The sequence below is a fragment of the Patiria miniata genome, unplaced genomic scaffold, assembly GCF_015706575.1.
Source record: "Patiria miniata isolate m_02_andy unplaced genomic scaffold, ASM1570657v1 HiC_scaffold_19, whole genome shotgun sequence".
In the NCBI taxonomy this organism is placed as follows: domain Eukaryota; kingdom Metazoa; phylum Echinodermata; class Asteroidea; order Valvatida; family Asterinidae; genus Patiria; species Patiria miniata.
Window position 1 is genome coordinate 7,729,804 of NW_024037057.1, and position 17,076 is coordinate 7,746,879.

General features: G+C 43.2%; 2 protein-coding genes across 2 annotated transcripts; one reads left to right on the forward strand and one right to left on the reverse strand.

Moving 5' to 3' along the window:
- The first annotated feature begins 2,018 nt into the window (after nucleotides 1-2,018).
- On the forward strand, nucleotides 2,019-9,697 carry LOC119725613 (3-ketoacyl-CoA thiolase, mitochondrial-like). The gene is made up of 9 exons (XM_038197091.1): nucleotides 2,019-2,127; nucleotides 3,062-3,228; nucleotides 3,849-3,977; nucleotides 5,598-5,714; nucleotides 5,807-5,954; nucleotides 6,035-6,207; nucleotides 6,716-6,916; nucleotides 8,389-8,543; nucleotides 9,121-9,697. The coding sequence occupies exons 1-9, from the start codon at nucleotides 2,112-2,114 to the stop codon at nucleotides 9,203-9,205; spliced, it is 1,191 nt and encodes a 396-aa protein (XP_038053019.1). The 5' UTR covers nucleotides 2,019-2,111; the 3' UTR covers nucleotides 9,206-9,697.
- A 416-nt stretch (nucleotides 9,698-10,113) lies between these two features.
- Nucleotides 10,114-16,619, reverse strand: LOC119725378 (mucin-17-like). The gene is made up of 2 exons (XM_038196784.1): nucleotides 16,583-16,619; nucleotides 10,114-15,973 (listed from the first exon to the last, which is right to left on the reverse strand). Exons 1-2 carry the CDS (start codon nucleotides 16,617-16,619, stop codon nucleotides 10,299-10,301), a joined length of 5,712 nt encoding a protein of 1,903 aa, XP_038052712.1. The 3' UTR covers nucleotides 10,114-10,298.
- Nucleotides 16,620-17,076: the final 457 nt, after the last annotated feature.

Consider the following 17,076-nt stretch of genomic DNA (forward strand, 5'->3'; position numbering starts at 1 on the left):
TGGTACCCCTTGTATGATTTTACATGTCTACATAATCTATACTACAATTCAAGGAATCTCTGTCTGTCTGTCTGTCTGTCCGTCTGTCTGTCTGTCCGCCGATTATCTCCAGAACTGGGCACCGTATGGAGTTGAACATCGGCGGGTGCATTGTTCGGGACAACAGAATGTGCAGTGCCGAGTTTGAAGTAGTTTGGACGAGGGGTTCTCGAAAAAGCTGCAAAAACAACAGTATTTTCTGAGACCTAGCGCGCCAGAATATAGCCTAGAACTCCGCGCACTGCCGTTCTTTTATATTGTTTACGTCATGTTAAAGCAAGAGCGCGCGTGCTCAATATGACGCAAACAATGCAAAAAAGACATGGGCACATTGTAGGGCGATAGCACTGCACACCATGTCTTCGTACGTTAGTGGCATGCACGGGCACGGGCACATGCATTTTGTAGTCAACTGAGCAACCATCACTGCACTGTATGTAGGCGGTCGACTGAGCAACTCTAATACAATATGGTATCGCCCTACAACTACGCCCTACAGTTGGGCAATACCATATTGTCCAGTAGGGGTAAATATCAGTGTCGGGGGTTGACGACATATTGTGCGTTTAACTTGCGAGTGTGCGTTCACACCATTGAATAATGTGCGTTATTTGCACGAGCTGCAGTTCTCAGCTGCCCCCTCCGAACACGCACATTTTCGACTGGCCCTGCACTAGTCTTACTATAATTCCAGGAATCTCTGTCTGTCTGTCTGTCCGTCGATTATCTCCAGAACCGGGCACCGTATGAAGTTGAAAATCGGCGGGTATATTTTTCGGGACAACAGAATGTGCAGTGCAAAGTTTGAAGTTGTTTGGACCAGCGGTTCCCGAAAAAGCTGCAAAAAGCAGTATTTTCTGAGGCAAACGTGGCAGTATATAGCTTAGAACATAACACCCGCACGCACTGCCGTTCTTTTCAATTGTTTACGTCATGTTTAAGCTAAAGCGCGCGTGCTCAATATGACGCAAACAATGCAAAAAGGACGGACACGCGCACGTGCATTGGAGGGCGATACATTGTCCAGTATGGGTGAATACTAATGGATCAATGGGTGAATAGCACTGCATACCATGTTTTTGTATGTACACGGGCACATTATTTTTGTAGTCGACTGAGCGACCATTGTAGGTGGTCGCACTTCAAACTTGGCAAAAATTTTGACGTAAGTGTGCCTTCAACCTGTGAAAACAACATCATTGAATCGCGTGCGTTGTTTGCACGAGCAGTTCTCCAAAACTCTGAAAGTATGCAACCTATACCAGCGGCAAAGCAATTTGCGTTTCCCGAACATGCACATTTTAGACGGGCACTGCACTAGTGTTCATAATTCAGCACGGATGCGCAAGTACCCTTTTCAAGAAATTTGCCCCCCCCCCAATAAAATGACCTTGCTACGCCCCTGAAAGAATGGCGTATCTAACAAAATAATACTCCTTTCAACTTCAATTATAGTTCTAATGGAAGATTTTTGCTAGTTTTTACCAGAATTATTTTTCCTTTGGGATATGGTGCAAATATGCCCAAATACTGCCTACGTCGGAGTGGCGAAATCACGATTTGCAGGCCCTCGACTCAAAGTTGTTTGTTAGAGCATTTCGTAGTCCATGAACTTGAGGGTTTGTTAAAAAGCTCGTATTTCTGTGAAATTCGGATGAAATTGCTCTATTTTGCATCTTTTAAAAAAAAAAATTATGGCGCCTAGCTCAGGAATACCTTTGGGAGTGATCATCTATTTGGATGGAATTTTCTCCCAAAAGTCATCAGTTAACCCCTCAAAAGTTGAGCAGAAAAGAAAGATGATGAAATAAGCTTTAATTTGATGTGTATCTCAAACACCTTGGAGAGCTGTGAGTATATTTTTCATATTCAGTTTTTGGAAGTGGGCGTAATTATCGCGGAAGTCTACGGCAATTTATTTACTGGTACGGGTAGTTCGGTCCGAAGCTGGAGCGCCCTCAATGTAAAATAAGAACGAAAGTAAGATTGGACAAGTCCCCTTCCCCTTTCAACTTGCCCAGCTGCAGCAAACCGTGATTGGAACCAGACTATTACAAATCACTGCATTCAAGATGGCGATGTCCAGAGGCAAGTTTTTGGAGACTCTTCCCCTTTCCTTTCATATCAAGCATTTTACCTTTATCCATCCTCAAGAATGAGTTAATGAAAGAATGATGATGAATGTGCTTATTCAAAGCTACAGCGAGCTTAGTTTTTTGCCGGTGCAATTTGCCGCCGTTCCCATCTGCCACACCCGTACCACTGCACACACATTTTTAATGAACCAGTTCCGATATGGAACGACAGAATTTCTGAACCACATAGGCCTACCTCCAAATAATTTCTGGAAAGAAGGTTGCATCCTGACGCCACTTTTTTCATCATAATAAACCATTGAAAGAATGTAGTATCCAGACGACACTTCAGCGGCTGTACAAAACAAAGTCTTTGGAGAGTCAAGAACATTTTAGTATAGTAGTAGGCCTACTAGTACTAGGATTTCCTAACAAAAAATGGAAATGTTTCTCAATGATTTAATCTCAGTCATGTCAGTCGCAGATTCATGGCTTTTCAACATTTTGATGATACATTCTTTCCAAACAAATTTCAACTAAAGTTTCTACATTTATTTTAGTATTAATTTTTGATGGGGTTTGCACTTTGGAGAAAGTCGTATAATTTTTTTTCAAATTATATTTTGATTCTGTCATGTCTGTCAGATTCTGGCAAAGTACAGAAATATAAAGCTCGGGCCTAAGAAAAGATGTATTTAAAGCAGACATTTGTTTTTGTCCCTTGAGTGAGTGTGTATCATTTGTGTATGTTTAATGCAGAGTAAAGTTACCATTTAGAATAAGCAAGCCCCATAGCTCTAGGGGTATAGAGTAAAGTGTGATTATTTGAATACAAAATTGGGAGTGTAGATTTATGAGTAAACACTGACACCTGTACACGTATTTATAATTTTTGTGTCCAATTCACTGAGGAACTTGATGAAATTAACTAAATTGCAATTTTACAGGTATTTTTATCGTGGCTGCCAAGCGTACCCCTTTCGGTGCCTTTGGTGGCAAGCTGAAGGACCTAACACAGACGGACCTGTGCGAAGTTGCTGCACGTGCTGCACTGGCAGCGGGCAACATCAATCCAGAAATTATTGACAGCACATTCGTTGGTAATGTCGCGCAGGTAAATAACTATATTCACAAAATACACTTGATACGTCCTAAATAGATCAAAGATCTGTAACGAAATATTATGAAAAGAAAACAAATTTTCAAAAAAATTGAGAGGCTACACCTAAATACATGACACAAAATTATAAAGCCAAGAAAAAGATTAATCAGTTTCTCTTCCCCACATGAACCCTTTTTTTTCCCCGCCCGTGTTTTTTTCCCTGTGTACTGTTTTTATTTATTGGCAGTATACCGGTACATGTAGATTGTCAATTTATCTGTTTCTAGCAAAAGTGTAGCTGTGTACCCAAGTTCAAAATCTAGTAGAAAGGGTGACAGTGAGCAGTGAGCAGTGAGAAAATACAAGCATTTTCTTAGAAAACACTTAGAATTTTTCAGTCCAATCTCATAGGGCTTGTACACAGGGTGTTGAGTGAACTTCGTATATGGAAATCTTTCCAAAGACTGTATTACAGTGTTTGATATTTTTTTCTTCTTTTAGGATTCACAAAGCCCAGTAAATCCGCCAAGGGGACCAGTGCGGGGTACATGAAGTGTAGTAAATGAATTAGTAAATCAATGGGAACCAGTGCTAGATTACTGACGTGTGATTTAACCCATTTGTCTTCCTAGACTTCGCCTGATGCAGCCTATGTTGCGAGACACGTAGCCCTTCGGTCTGGCGTCAAGGACGACAAGCCAGCTTTGACTGTGAATCGCCTGTGTGGGTCAGGGTTCCAGTCCATTGTCAGTGGAGCTCAGGTAAAACTTAGGCCGGGCCTGAAGTACTTGGCTACGACTTGAAATAACACACGTGTCTATGGGAAGTGGCTGCAGCGGCTAACATAGTCGTATGTGTGACTTCCAGCGATAGCCAGCTTAGCCAAGTAATTCGGACATGGCCATATTTTTAAAGCTATAGTCCATCATTTGCAGCCATCTGAAAAGTAACTGGCGTAATTATTGTTGAAAAGCATACTTGGTTGAAAGATAGTAAGGGGACTAAACTCCCTGTGAAATTATTCTTTCTGGCAAGCTATCATGTTGAAGTAATCAACGAAAGAAGGCCTTTCCAACGGTACGTCTTAAGTCGCACCGTAGGAAAATTTAAATTAGTAGTTCGTTTTGTTATTCGGTGAAACGCGCGCAAGCATTGGCACGACCACACGCACACGCGGTTGCTATAATTCGTCGGATCGGTGCGCGACATCGCGTAGCTGCAATCGGCTCAGTGAGAATGCGTCTCAGACGCTGAATTCAGGCCCAATTCAAAACATGATTCAGCAACTTTTGATCTGAAATTGAGATCCTAGAATGCTGTTTTTCTCGGAATATACAGCTGAAGCTGAGCTGACACTTCATCAGGTTAGATGTTCAGTATCCTTTAGGCCTAATAGATTTTGAACACTTCTGTTGCTTCAAACAAACAAAATACACAAATTACAAATGATGGACTATATCTTTAATTTGCTCCATTGTAGAGAGATCTTGAACGTAAACAAAACAAATCTGCAACTTGAGACTGGGTATGAACATGAAATGAAAAGGAGATGGGCAGGGCGCGAATTTTTTTCTCCCAAACGACATCTGCATACATGGTTGTTTAGCGCCCTCTACGATACTTTTATGATACGCACGCAGGTATACAATTATTTGTTTCCCACGTTTTAGCGAGCAGTGCGACAGCTCAGTCGATAGACGGTAGGATTTTGCACCGCGAGGTTGCGGGTTCGAAACTCGGTTTTGCACCCGAATTTTTTTCCTTTTCTAACCGCTTTGGAGGATTTTTTTAAAAGGGAAATGAAGTCCGAATTTCATAACGTTCAAATTCACTTTTTTTGTCTCATTTCATATTTTCTTCTCATGTTTTCATAAATGTAAAGTCCAAAACGCCATAGCGTACACCCATATGCGGATGTCGTTTGGGAGAAAAAAAATTCGCGGGCAGGGCACCTAGCAAGAAGACAAGACAACAGATGGACCAAGAGACTCACAGAATGGCAACCAAGGACAGGCAGAAGAAGAAGAGGCAGACAAAAAAGAGATGGAGAGATGAAATCACCACATATATGAACACGGCAACATGGAGTAGAATGACAAACAGAAGAGAATGGAAACTGCTTGAGGAGGGCCTCATCCAACAATGGAAGACCACAGCCTGATGATGATGATGATGAACATGAACATGTCGACTTCATCACCATTTTGGACAAACTAAAATTCACATCTCATCAGGAAACCTGATGAGATATGCATGTTGCTGGGTCGCCCACTGAACAGTGAATGGTTTGAGAGTTAGTGCGTTGGTAGTTAAAGAAACTTAAACTCTTGCCAGCATTGGAATTTGTTTAAGTTTATGATCTTGTTTCGGATTGATTTCAGGACATTCTAACGGGAGATGCAGAAGTTGTGTTGACTGGAGGCACGGAGAACATGAGCATGGCTCCGTACACCGTGAGAGGGAGCCGCTTCGGGACCAAGCTTGGAGTGGACCTCAAGGTAAAACAAGAAAATAATAATAAAAGTCTGGATGTGATCACAAGATGAGAAGACATGAAAGCATCTTGAGAGTCTTTCACTTCCACCTGCAGCTTGAAGACACCTTATGGGCCACCCTGACAGACTACCACATCAAAACCCCCATGGGCATGACGGCAGAGAAGCTGGGGGCCCAGTACGGAGTCACCAGGGAGGACTGCGATCAGTTTGCTCTGTTGTCACAGCAACGATGGAAGAAAGGTACACAAATATCTTCATTTTCTAAGCTTTGATTTGATTGGTCAGCAACTCCATATAAATCACTGTGGTTTTTATTCCAGCCAATGACGAGGGTCGGTTCAAGGATGAGATGGCTCCCATTGAGATGAAGTCCAAGAAAGGCGTTCAGGTGATGGACACGGATGAGCATCCACGAGAAGCTACTCTGGAAGCTTTGGCCAAACTTCCTCCCGTTTTCCAAAAGAACGGGCTAGTCAGTGCTGGAAATGCTTCAGTAAGTTAGCTTAAATTGTGTGGTGTGCTCCGTCCTAAACCGACTCTTCTGTGTAGCTTGTCTAAAAATTAGTTTCAAGTATTATTAAAAAAGCATTGATAGAGGTCTCGAGACCAGTCTCTGTCTCACGACAAACAGTAGTCCTGTTTTTCACTGGTCTTGGTCTCGATCTTGGTTTCAGTATCTTAGACCCTTTAAATGAGACACAAGTAGACCAGTTGGAAAACCTCTTCTTTTTTTCTGGCTTGCTTAAAATATCTCTGAGTGATCTCTTTTAGTTATTTCCCAGGTTTGCAGCATTGCTAATGTTGCTAGAAATCATGACTTTAAGGCGTGATCCCTGGCGACATGGCATATACAGATTCATAGGTGGCCAGCACCCTTGGAACAAAGACATTGAGAAAATGCCAACATAGGGCTGGATAGCTCAGTAGAGTATCGAAAGGGCGATCCGGAAGGTTCAACTAATTACAAAAAAAATGTAAAATTTCTGTATTGATATCTGCAGGGAATTTGTGACGGAGCAGGTGTGGTGATACTAGCAAGTGAAGAGGCCGTCGCTAAACACAACCTGACGCCGTTAGCCAGGCTGGTCAGTTATCACGTCTCGGGATGTGACCCGAGCATTATGGGTATTGGTCCTGTTCCGGCAGTTAAACGAGCCCTGGAGAAAGCCGGGCTTCGACTAGCTGACATGGACCTCTGTGAGGTACAAAATATTTGTCTTCGGTGGAAAAATTCCAGTCTTTAAAATCTCAACTCAATGTAAGGCCCCCAAAAAAATAAGTCGGTCTCTGGTCGGCGCGCGCATCGATTTTAATCATGCGCGTCGATCTTTTTTTTTTTTCAAAATGTTCCGCGGTAGCTCCAACAGCGCCCTCTATTTCCGCACCTCCTCATTTTTTTTTACCAAAGAGCACCAAGGAATGGGAAATTGCACCAAGGCAAATGATCGAAAGTACCAAGGCAAATTATGGAGGACACCAATGTACATGAGGACACCAAAAAAGCAAAAAAATACCCACCTTGTCTGTACAATCCAAGCTTGAAGAAAAAAAAGAAAAAAGAAAAGAAAAAAAGAAGCCGCATCAATTCCGGAACTTTGGTCTGACCAGAGACCGAATATTTTTTTTTTTGGCCTAATTTATAGTAAACCCAGGTATAACTATGCTCTAGGTTAATCGATCCTACAGCATGCTATTTTTCTTGGCTACTTTGGTATGAGTGGTTAGCAAAGACATTTGTTCTAGTTGTTTATGATCAATTGCATTCGGCAAGATGCCAAGAGAAACAGTCCAATTTCATGGCACTGCTTAACAGCCGATTTTGCGCTTACCGAGCCTCGACTTATTTCAAAGAGACCGTAAGCAGTAAACACGGCAAAAGAATGCTGACCACAGAGGATAGAGTTGCTTAAATCAGTGATGCAACAATCGAAATCTCCATGCGCGCACAACCGTTGAGACGTCCACGCCATGAAATAATGCTTAAGCAGCAGTATGAGTTTGTGCTGTAGGTAGCACAACTTTTCTGCTAATTGTTAAAGCTATAGTCCATCATTTGTAATTTGTGCATTTTGTTCGTTTGAAGCAACAAAAGTGTTCAAAATCTAATGACGGATACTGAACAACTTACTTGATGAAGTTTCAGCTCAGCTTCAGCTTTATATTCCGAGAAAAACAGCATTTCTAGGATCTCATTGTTTTGAATTGCAGCTTTACGCGATGTCGCGCACTGATTTGACGAATTATAGCAACCGCGCGCGCCTGTGCGTCGTTCCAATGCTTGTGCGCGCTGCGCCGAATAACAAAACGAACTACTAATTTAAATTTTCCTACGGTGCTTCTTAAGACGCACCGTTGGAAATGCCTTCTTTCGTTGATTTCTTCAAAATGAGAGCTTGCCAGAAAGGATAATTTCACAGGGAGTTTAGTCCCCTTACTATCTTTCAACCAGTATGTTTTTCAACAGCAGAGCTGTGAAATTGGGCCTTGGTGTTAATATTATTTTTATTCTACCATCAAAATGTAAAAAAAAATATTGTGGAATAAAGGAAATTTACTTCAGTAGGATTCGTACTCGCATTCTGTGGAATACTGCTCTAGTGTTATACCGACTGAGCTACCTATTCGCAGTTGTGAAGTGCACATCATTATCAATCACGTCGCTCTTCTTTTTCAGGTTAACGAAGCATTCGCCGCCCAGTTCCTGTCCGTACAGAGAGAGCTTGGACTGGATATAGAAAAGACCAACACCAATGGGGGCGCTGTTGCCTTGGGTCATCCCGTCGGGGCGTCGGGAAGTCGCATCACAGCTCATCTTACCCATGAATTGAGGTGAGGTGGTTTACTGCCTTCGGGCCAGTTTATGGTTTACAAGCATGCAAGAGCAAATCGAATTTCATGACATTAACAGTTTACCTTTTGTTTTGTCTGTCTCGGATGTTGCGCGTTCCGCGTCCATATTTGTATATCATGTAATTGGACAATACTTCACAAGCTGCATTGCCACAATTCTACCGTGATTCTGCCGCGATAGGTCAATTGAAATTACATTGACGTTCGCCGTATAAACCTTAACAAACTTCTTTGGCAATCAAATTCATTGTTAAGCCTCCTAGGCACATTGAAGAGGAATCACTAGTATGTTTTAGTACGGCTATTTAATTAATGTCGAGCTGAGTAGCAGATGTTACCTATGTAACACCGATTTCCAGGTGTCCGTCCGTCCACTTTGCTAGATGATACGGCATGGCTATTAAGGCACGTTTGAACTGGGAACTCGCGAAAGCGAAATCTTTTTCACCAATAACACCGCAGTTATGCATAAATTATGAGAATAGTACTGCAGTTTGTAGTCCTTGTCGCTTCATCATATTCATAGAGAGATGTTTTTCATTTTGTTTGTCTGCAGGCGGACCGGAGGGAAGTATGCCTTGGGCTCGGCGTGTATCGGGGGAGGCCAGGGTATTGCTGTCATTCTAGAAAACACCAAGTAACAGAAAAACTCCAAACTCTTCAAACAATGCACTTTGATACTGTAAAAATTATACAAAAATTATCTGTTTGTACTGTTCTTTCAAATTTAGATTTTCCATCCGTGAGGCAATAGGAAGCTTCAGGTCTCATCCATTTGGCCAAATATTTATGTGTCTGAGTGTAAAATGTATTCAATCCTTTATTTCTCCAATTACATGTATTTGTAATTTGCAATTTGATTCAGTGAATGAACCAAAAATCTGGATAAAAAAAGTATCTTAATGAAAATGGTGAGTGCATGAACAAAAAAGAACCTTTATTTTCTGAAGGAAGTTCTACTTAAACCACACACGCACAAATTAGTTTGAATTCACAGATTTAAGTTTATACATTCCAATGTGTGTGCGCAGTTAATGGAATGAAGTTACTCTTACAAAATTTAATTTTTAAATTGCGAATATAAATGTTACGATGTGCAAAATAAAATGTTGAATTCAAATGCAAGATCCAGATTTGTTTGGGAAGAGTGAATTTTGTTTGTGTCTCGAAAGAAATATTTGACTTCAAAACAAAGAAAAGGTTCAATCCCACGGGTTGTATGCAATTATTAAATCAGATTCTTCTAACGAAGTTGAATTATTTGAAACGGCAATTAGGTACGGATTGTATTTCGTAACCCTATAAACGCCACTTGGTTCCCTTTTGGAATCCTGCCCACTCCTGGCTGCCGTAAGTCAGTTTTGATGGCTGTTAAATACTAAGACACAACCTAAGAATACATGTATAATTAAGCGAAAAACAGACTTTAGAAATGGCTGTATTACCGTTTGTATTGTTTAAAGTTTGATAACCTTGCAAATTGTTCACTTTTTGAATCGATATGTCACATTTAGGAAATAAACTACTCATATTTATAACAATGTACATGTATTAATATACTAATTATTTTCATACATTACATTTCATTTCACATTAAAATAATAAGTAATCAAATTGAAGGAATCACCATCCATGTAATAATCAAATGTCAAAAATGCAATTGAAAATTTGCTTTAACATCAAGTTTAAACCGTTTCAAAAATGCAGTTTCAATCAGGCTCAAAGATGCGTGAATTAAGTGTTGTCACTTGTCACTTTTACATGTCTTTCACCTGTAGCTTCGCTGCTCTCATCATCAATAATTTCCCCTTCTTCCAGGGAAACATTCAATGAATCCACTTCATGAGGGAAAGTGCTGGAAAGAGCAGCATCATTTGTCGTGTTGCCATGGTGAGCATCAGCACCTGCCATCGCATCCATCACTAGGCAACAATCCTCTTGACTGGCAGACGTAGCATGTGTCTCACAGACTGCTTCTTGTACTAGTTCAGTTGTGGCTTTTAGCTGTTTGTCCACAAATCCGGCCAGCTCTGAGCCATCAGTTATGGGAATACTTCGCTTGCCTTCAAGAGTGCTGCTGACATGAATTCCCCTCACTTCATCCTCATTTGTGGTGTCTCCATGCATGTCGCTGAACTTGTCCAGTCGATGGCATGAGATAACAGGTGGGACTTCATTGTCATCATCACTCTCGCCATTCTCATTAGACTGCGATAGTCCAGAAAGTGAGCCACGGTCGTCGCATTGGTCATCCTCGTCGTCCATGTTGGGCATGAAGAGGGCAAAGGCCTGCACACCTGTAAGATCTGGATCGATGCTTCCATCCTCGGCCAACAGTCGAAGCATCTCCTCCGTCAATTCTTCGGGGATGATGAAGCCGGCTGCCTTTGCATCTTCAAGTGTATCAAACATCTCTGCCGATTGCTCTGCCTGACTGATGGGTTCTTCAGTCACGTCTTGAAATGGACTCAGCACTGGAGGCATCCCGTAGGAATCAACAAGAAACTCTTGTTGATGAGAATTGTATTCTGAAGACAAGGTTGGATTGGGATAGGTGGCTGGAGTATCTTCAGCTACCTGTTTGGTTTGAATGTCATCCTGAGGTGCGATGCTATCTTCTAACTTTAGATTGTTAGCATCTGTACTGAATTTAGTATCAGTTATCCAGGTATCATCAGTTTGAATCCCCTGATGAAGTAAAGGTTCCACAGGATCAGAAGTGCACACACTGAATTCAGCAGCAACAGGTGGAGTGTCTACAAAGATGGACTCATCTCCTGTCTGGACTTGGGGCTCTGTTTTAATTGTTACAGACTCAAATTCCCCAAGAGATCCAGTTTGTGCACTTTGTACAATGTCCTCCCACGTGGACATGAGGAGTTTCTGGAAACTCTTGTCCTTGGACGGTCCACCTCTTGGAGTCCCGAGCTCGTTTGTCATCACCTTGAACCCTTCATCTATGGCCAACTTCTCGGGACTGATTTCGGCCTCCTTCCACTTGAGGTACGTGCAGCGGTAGCAGTCTTCCCAAGTCTGGGCTGAGATGGAAGCCAGGGTCTTCCTCCCGCGTGTGATGGGAGATGATGGGGAGCTGTCTACCTGGCTGTAGCTGCTGACTGAAGCTGAATCCTCTTTGCGCCTTGCTCTTGATCTTGTCTGCCTTCTAGCATCAAAGTCGATGGAGGTCAGGCTGCCTGAGGCAGGATCAGTCAAGCTCTGAGGCGAAACTTTACTTTTCTTTTCAAGCTTGCGCCTCTTGGGCTTCTTTTTGGCTGCCTTGTGTTTTCCCTTCTTTTGGGCTGGTGCGACATCCAGATCCTTGTCCTTATTTTGCTTTCCTTTCTTTGGAGTTTGACACTTCTTTTGGGGGGTTTTCGTCGCAGGGGAACTCACGGCTTCATTGATTAAAGGTTTCTCTTCTTCAGTGTCATTCTTGGATTCTTTGTTCCTCTCCAGGTGCTTTGCTGATTCTGCAAGAGACTCGGCCAGGACCACTGATGAACTTCGTCGCTTGTGCCAGGGCGTTCCTCCTGGAGGCCCTTCGCGCACTGGCTTCCTTTTCTTCTTTAACCCCAACATTCTCAAGACCTTCTGCCAAAGTGGGGCATGGTATGACTGATGCCCCCTATCTTGCCTCCGTCTCATATTTCTCCTTGCCTCTTGATATGACATCCGCTCTTTTGAGATATTCTCTGGGCTTCCAGAGCTGTCACTGTCGCCAAAACTTACCCTCTTTGAGTATTTTGACAATACATGTACTGTGTCAGAGTCACTGCTTTGACTTTTTGAAGATCTCAGGTGATGTCTTTTAGAGGGACTGTTGGCCTTACTCACAGGAAAGTCTTTGTTGATTTGCCCATTGGTAGAATGGTCTTCGTCTACCTTGTTCTTTTTAGATTTCTCCTTTCTGCTGAGAGTGTTAGGAACTTGTTTCAGAGGTTCTGTTTTGGGGGGAGTTTTATTCTTGCAAGATGAAGAAGATGAAGGCCGTGATGACAATGAGTCATCATCTTCAACTCTGCGAAATGCCGGACTACCTTGATTTTCAATGTTGGCTTCTTTCCATTGTGTGCCAAAGTTGACCTTTGTGTCTTCCAAGGAGGACAACTTGCTAGTGATGCAAGTCTGATGTTTGAAACTGGTCCTCCCTGTCCTGAAATCGTTATGTTTAAATACAGCAATCGTTGCAGATGTTTCATCATTATGGCCCTTGCTAATCTTTGTGGCACAGTCTTCTTTCTCTTCTGAAGGCCTTGCTTCTCCTGAGCTTCGCCTGGATGATGTCCGGATGTTTATCTTGGACAAACCGCCGGTCAGGGCATTCCGGAACCTTCTTGTGCATTTGGATGGTATTTTCACTGGGACTGATGGTCGCCATTCATCCTTCTTGTCATCTTCGTCATCAGATCGTGTTTTGTAGTCATCTCCATGACTGGATGTTGTGTCTTCTGACTGAGTATCGCTGTCATTTGAAGAAAGTTTACTCAGAGCCTCCACGATATCAAAGTCTTTTTCACCCATAGGCAGGTCAGAATTATCCATATTTTCCAATGATGCCGTCTTTGATGGAGATGCAGGACATGTTTCTTGCTCTCTGGATGTCTTCTGTGAGTCAACATCTTTTCTCTCTGCGCTCGAATGCAGTGTTTTGGGGACATAAATACAATTGACGGTAACAGAACTGTCAAGGAATTTGACGTACCGACCTTTGGGCCCTGATCCTGCACACTTTTTAGACTGAGAACACGGAGAAGATTCTTTGTCATTACTCTTGGTCTTTGACGTTTTATGTTTATCAGTATCTTTTGCATTCTCTTCTAAAGAGGTGGCTGCTTTGGCGATTCCAACTTTCAATCTTTTTTCACAATCTATACTCTTTACCTCCGGATATTTTTCAGACACTTCTTTGGAAGCATTCTGTTTGTTACTGACAACCAATTTGTCACTCTGATGGTCGTTCTGAGATTTGTTGTGGGTGACTGCCTTGGAACTTCCTGGCCCGCTCTCCTTCTCCTGTATTTTCTGATGTTGGGATGTGCTTTTGCTTGTCAGATGGACGAGCTGCTTTTGTGACAGCATTTGGAATGGCAGTCTAATCCCTGTGGTTTGGTCCGGCTTCATTTTAACAGTCAAGGCTCTGGATGCCTGCGTGTGTGGTGGATGTCTAACAGATTGTAGGGGTACATCTTTGCCGTGTCTTGGAGGTAAACAACCCTTTGGTACAGAGGCAAGATGTATACGACCTTGAATTTGCTTGTTTAGACCTGCTGTTTTGCCATCTGTAGGTTTTGGGAGCAGTTTATACTGCTGGGAGGAAATGCTCGGAGATGGTTTCCGGTCACCTCCATGTTGCCGGGGCAGTTGTACAAGCCCCTTCGGAGTTTGAACGAAGAGTGTACCGTTTGGAATAACAGAAGCCGGAGAGGGTCTCGAAGATGGCTTACTTATAGTAGGATGCCCTCCAAATGGTGTTTGTTGTGGCGTTGCCTTCTCCCAAGGTGACTGCTTTTGTGTTGCAGGTGGTGGTGGTGGCGGCGGTGGCGATTGTTTAGATGGAATTGTTGATGGTCGAGGAGGTGGTGGTGGTGGTGGAGGGTCCCGATGATGCAGGGGTCGAGGTGACTGCTGCTGACCTAGAGGTGCTGCTACCATTTCTTGAACAGGTGTAGGTACCCGAACAGGTGCTTGCAGATTTGCAGGTACATGTTTGGAGGAAGCCGCTTGTTGCGATGACGACACTGAGGTTCCTGTGACGGTTGCTTTGTAAATGACATACCTTATAGGTTGGTAATTTCCAGGTACCACAGTTGAGGGTTGTACAAATCTCACAGCTTGGCAGCGTTGACCTTGCCATCTTGGTTGTGTAACTTGGTGTCCTGTAATTCCTGGAACATTCCTGTTGGGAAGGGCTTGGTGATACTGGGGAAGCATGATTGGCTGGTACTGCGTGGGTAAGGTTGTTGGAGTTTGGTACCTCCCTCCCAAAATTGGGGTCACACATTGATGATAGTGAGGTGCAGTACTTGTGGACCAGACCACTGGACCACATGCTCCTTGCCTGGGAAGTGTTGCTTGGGTATTGCCAGGAAAGAACAGTATCTGAGGCTTGTCTTCGATGCTCGCTGATGCTTGTGGAGAAACCATTCGCTGTGGAAAGCATGAGGTCGGGCACGGATGGGTAGCCACATCATGACTACAAGAGCTTTGTGTGGCACTCGTTGATCTTCTTTGAAAATAGGACGGAGACAGGAGACGGTTTGTTATTGCGCCAGATGCGATGAATTGGTAGGCAGGATGTGTCTTGGAATTAGCGGTGTAGATTGGCTGCTGATTGCCAGGTGGTTGTGGGATTGGTGTAGTATTGTTCGCAGCTGTGACCACTGGTCTAGACAACTTCTCTTCAACCAGTTTCTGCTCATCCTTAATGCCAACTTGACCACTCCCTGGCTCTGGAAGCACTGACGTAGATCTGCATCCCACCGACGCAGATGCAGGTCCATTTGTCATTAGAGATGGATGTTCGTGTTGTTCTTGTGTAGACGGAGTTGGCTTGCTTGTCGAATAATCAGTGATGACAGACAGAGAGGCAATAACAGAAGAGGTTTGCTCCGATGTCTGTGCAGTGCTCACTGGAATTGTTTGCAATGGAATGTTGCTGCTGTTCTCTGGATTCTCAGAATCAGCAGCCTGCAGACTGCTCTCCGATTTGGCCTTTTCTCCCTGCTCCTTTGCCTTCCATTCTAAGTCAGTTTTGTAACCCCAGGTAGTTTTGTCGGGGAAAGTCTCGACACGTTTGAAGACATTGACGCCTGTGTCAGTATCATCACTTGGCTGCTGCGTTGTGGGTGATTCATCAATGATAAGATTCTTCTCATCATCTTGGTCGTCAGAAACGCTGCCCTCCATTTGCCTGTCTATATCCTCTGTCTTCTCAAACCAAGACCCTTGAAATTCATGGTTAGGAGTTTCGCGGGAGGAAATCTTTGCAGCTTCAGATATCTGGGACGAGGATGACCTCAGTGACATGTCATCACTGACATCAGCTGCTGGCGATCGGTTCCGATCTGCAACGGCATCTCTAATCTCCGTGATCTTCTCTTTGAACGTCACCCTCTTCCCCGTATTCAAATCCCGTACGGGCTTCTCGATCTCGCGTGATCTCGTGCCGATCTCGTGTAAAGACTGCGAGCGTCCCGGTGGCTGTTTCCTGTCTCTCTTCTTCCTCGTCGATGATGACGATGATGATAATGCAGGCGTGTTCAACGGAGCGAAGAGCACCGATGCCAAGTCAAACTCGTCCTGCTTGGGGATAATCCGTCTAGGTCGGTCTTGCTGGCCTAATTGCACGGTGGTAGAACTTTCAGCTTTCAGAAGGCGACTCGGTCGAGAGGAAGCATCTTGTGTTGTATCTAAAATAAAGTCAAATTTGTGTAAAAATGACGTGTCCTCATTAATTCAGAGAACATAAGCGTACTTATAATGGATTCACACCGTTCTAGAGATTTATCTCGTTTTGGCTTGGCTATATATTAACGTAAAAGCCTACCAGATCTCTCTAATTTCCAAGCAATGAAACTAGATAGGTATATCTACTACACGATTTAGAATATTATTATAGATGACGTATTTTGAAAAAAAAACACGTCGAAAATCGATCTTCTTCATTTTTTTACTGAATGAATTTCACTCTTAAATAATCGTATTCCAAGTTCAGCTGGAGTGAATTTTCGCTCTTTGGAGAGGTTGTTTATGAAATGTATGCAAAGATGATGTGAATTTTTAAATATCTGAATAATACGAGGGACGCAAAAGGATGTACAACGCCACGACAAATAAAAGAAACGAAAGTCGATCATAGACGCGGAAAATGCAATATTGTTCCGTGAATTAACAACTTTAAGAACTTTAAAAGTCCAATTTATCATATTGGCGTTTTGGACACGGCTCAAGCACATCGTTATAACAATGAAAGAGTTAGGACTGAATAAAAACAGCACCCAAAGTCGATTGAAATGTACGGACGGGCGGTTCCAAAATCCAGTTTGATGAACACATTCCCCAAAACGTTTAAAGTCGCTTACCTTTCACCGACTTCCCTTGCTTTTGGAGCACTTGGACCTCACAAACATTAGCCGCCTGTGGCACTTTGGCGTGATTCCTCTTCGAAGTGACCGTCTGGAGTGGCTTTGGAACCGGGGAGTGGGCCCTAGACGCGTCCGCTTGCTGTACGTCGTCTTGTCGCTTTCTCGGTGATGTGGGTGCAGGGACGGGGATGCTCGACTGCGAATGAATTGAGTAACCGGCTTTTCAATGCACAGTGGCGGATTTGAGACCCCTCTCGAGTCTTAAAAAAGGAAAACCATGCAGAAAAACACAGCAAATACCACACCCTCCAAACCATACCAAAAGCTGGATCCGCCACAGCTGTACCGCATGTATGAACTTTTTAGTTCGTGCATGCAATTTGATGATTTTGCTGATAAGCTATTGTAAAAGGGTGCCTAAATTTATT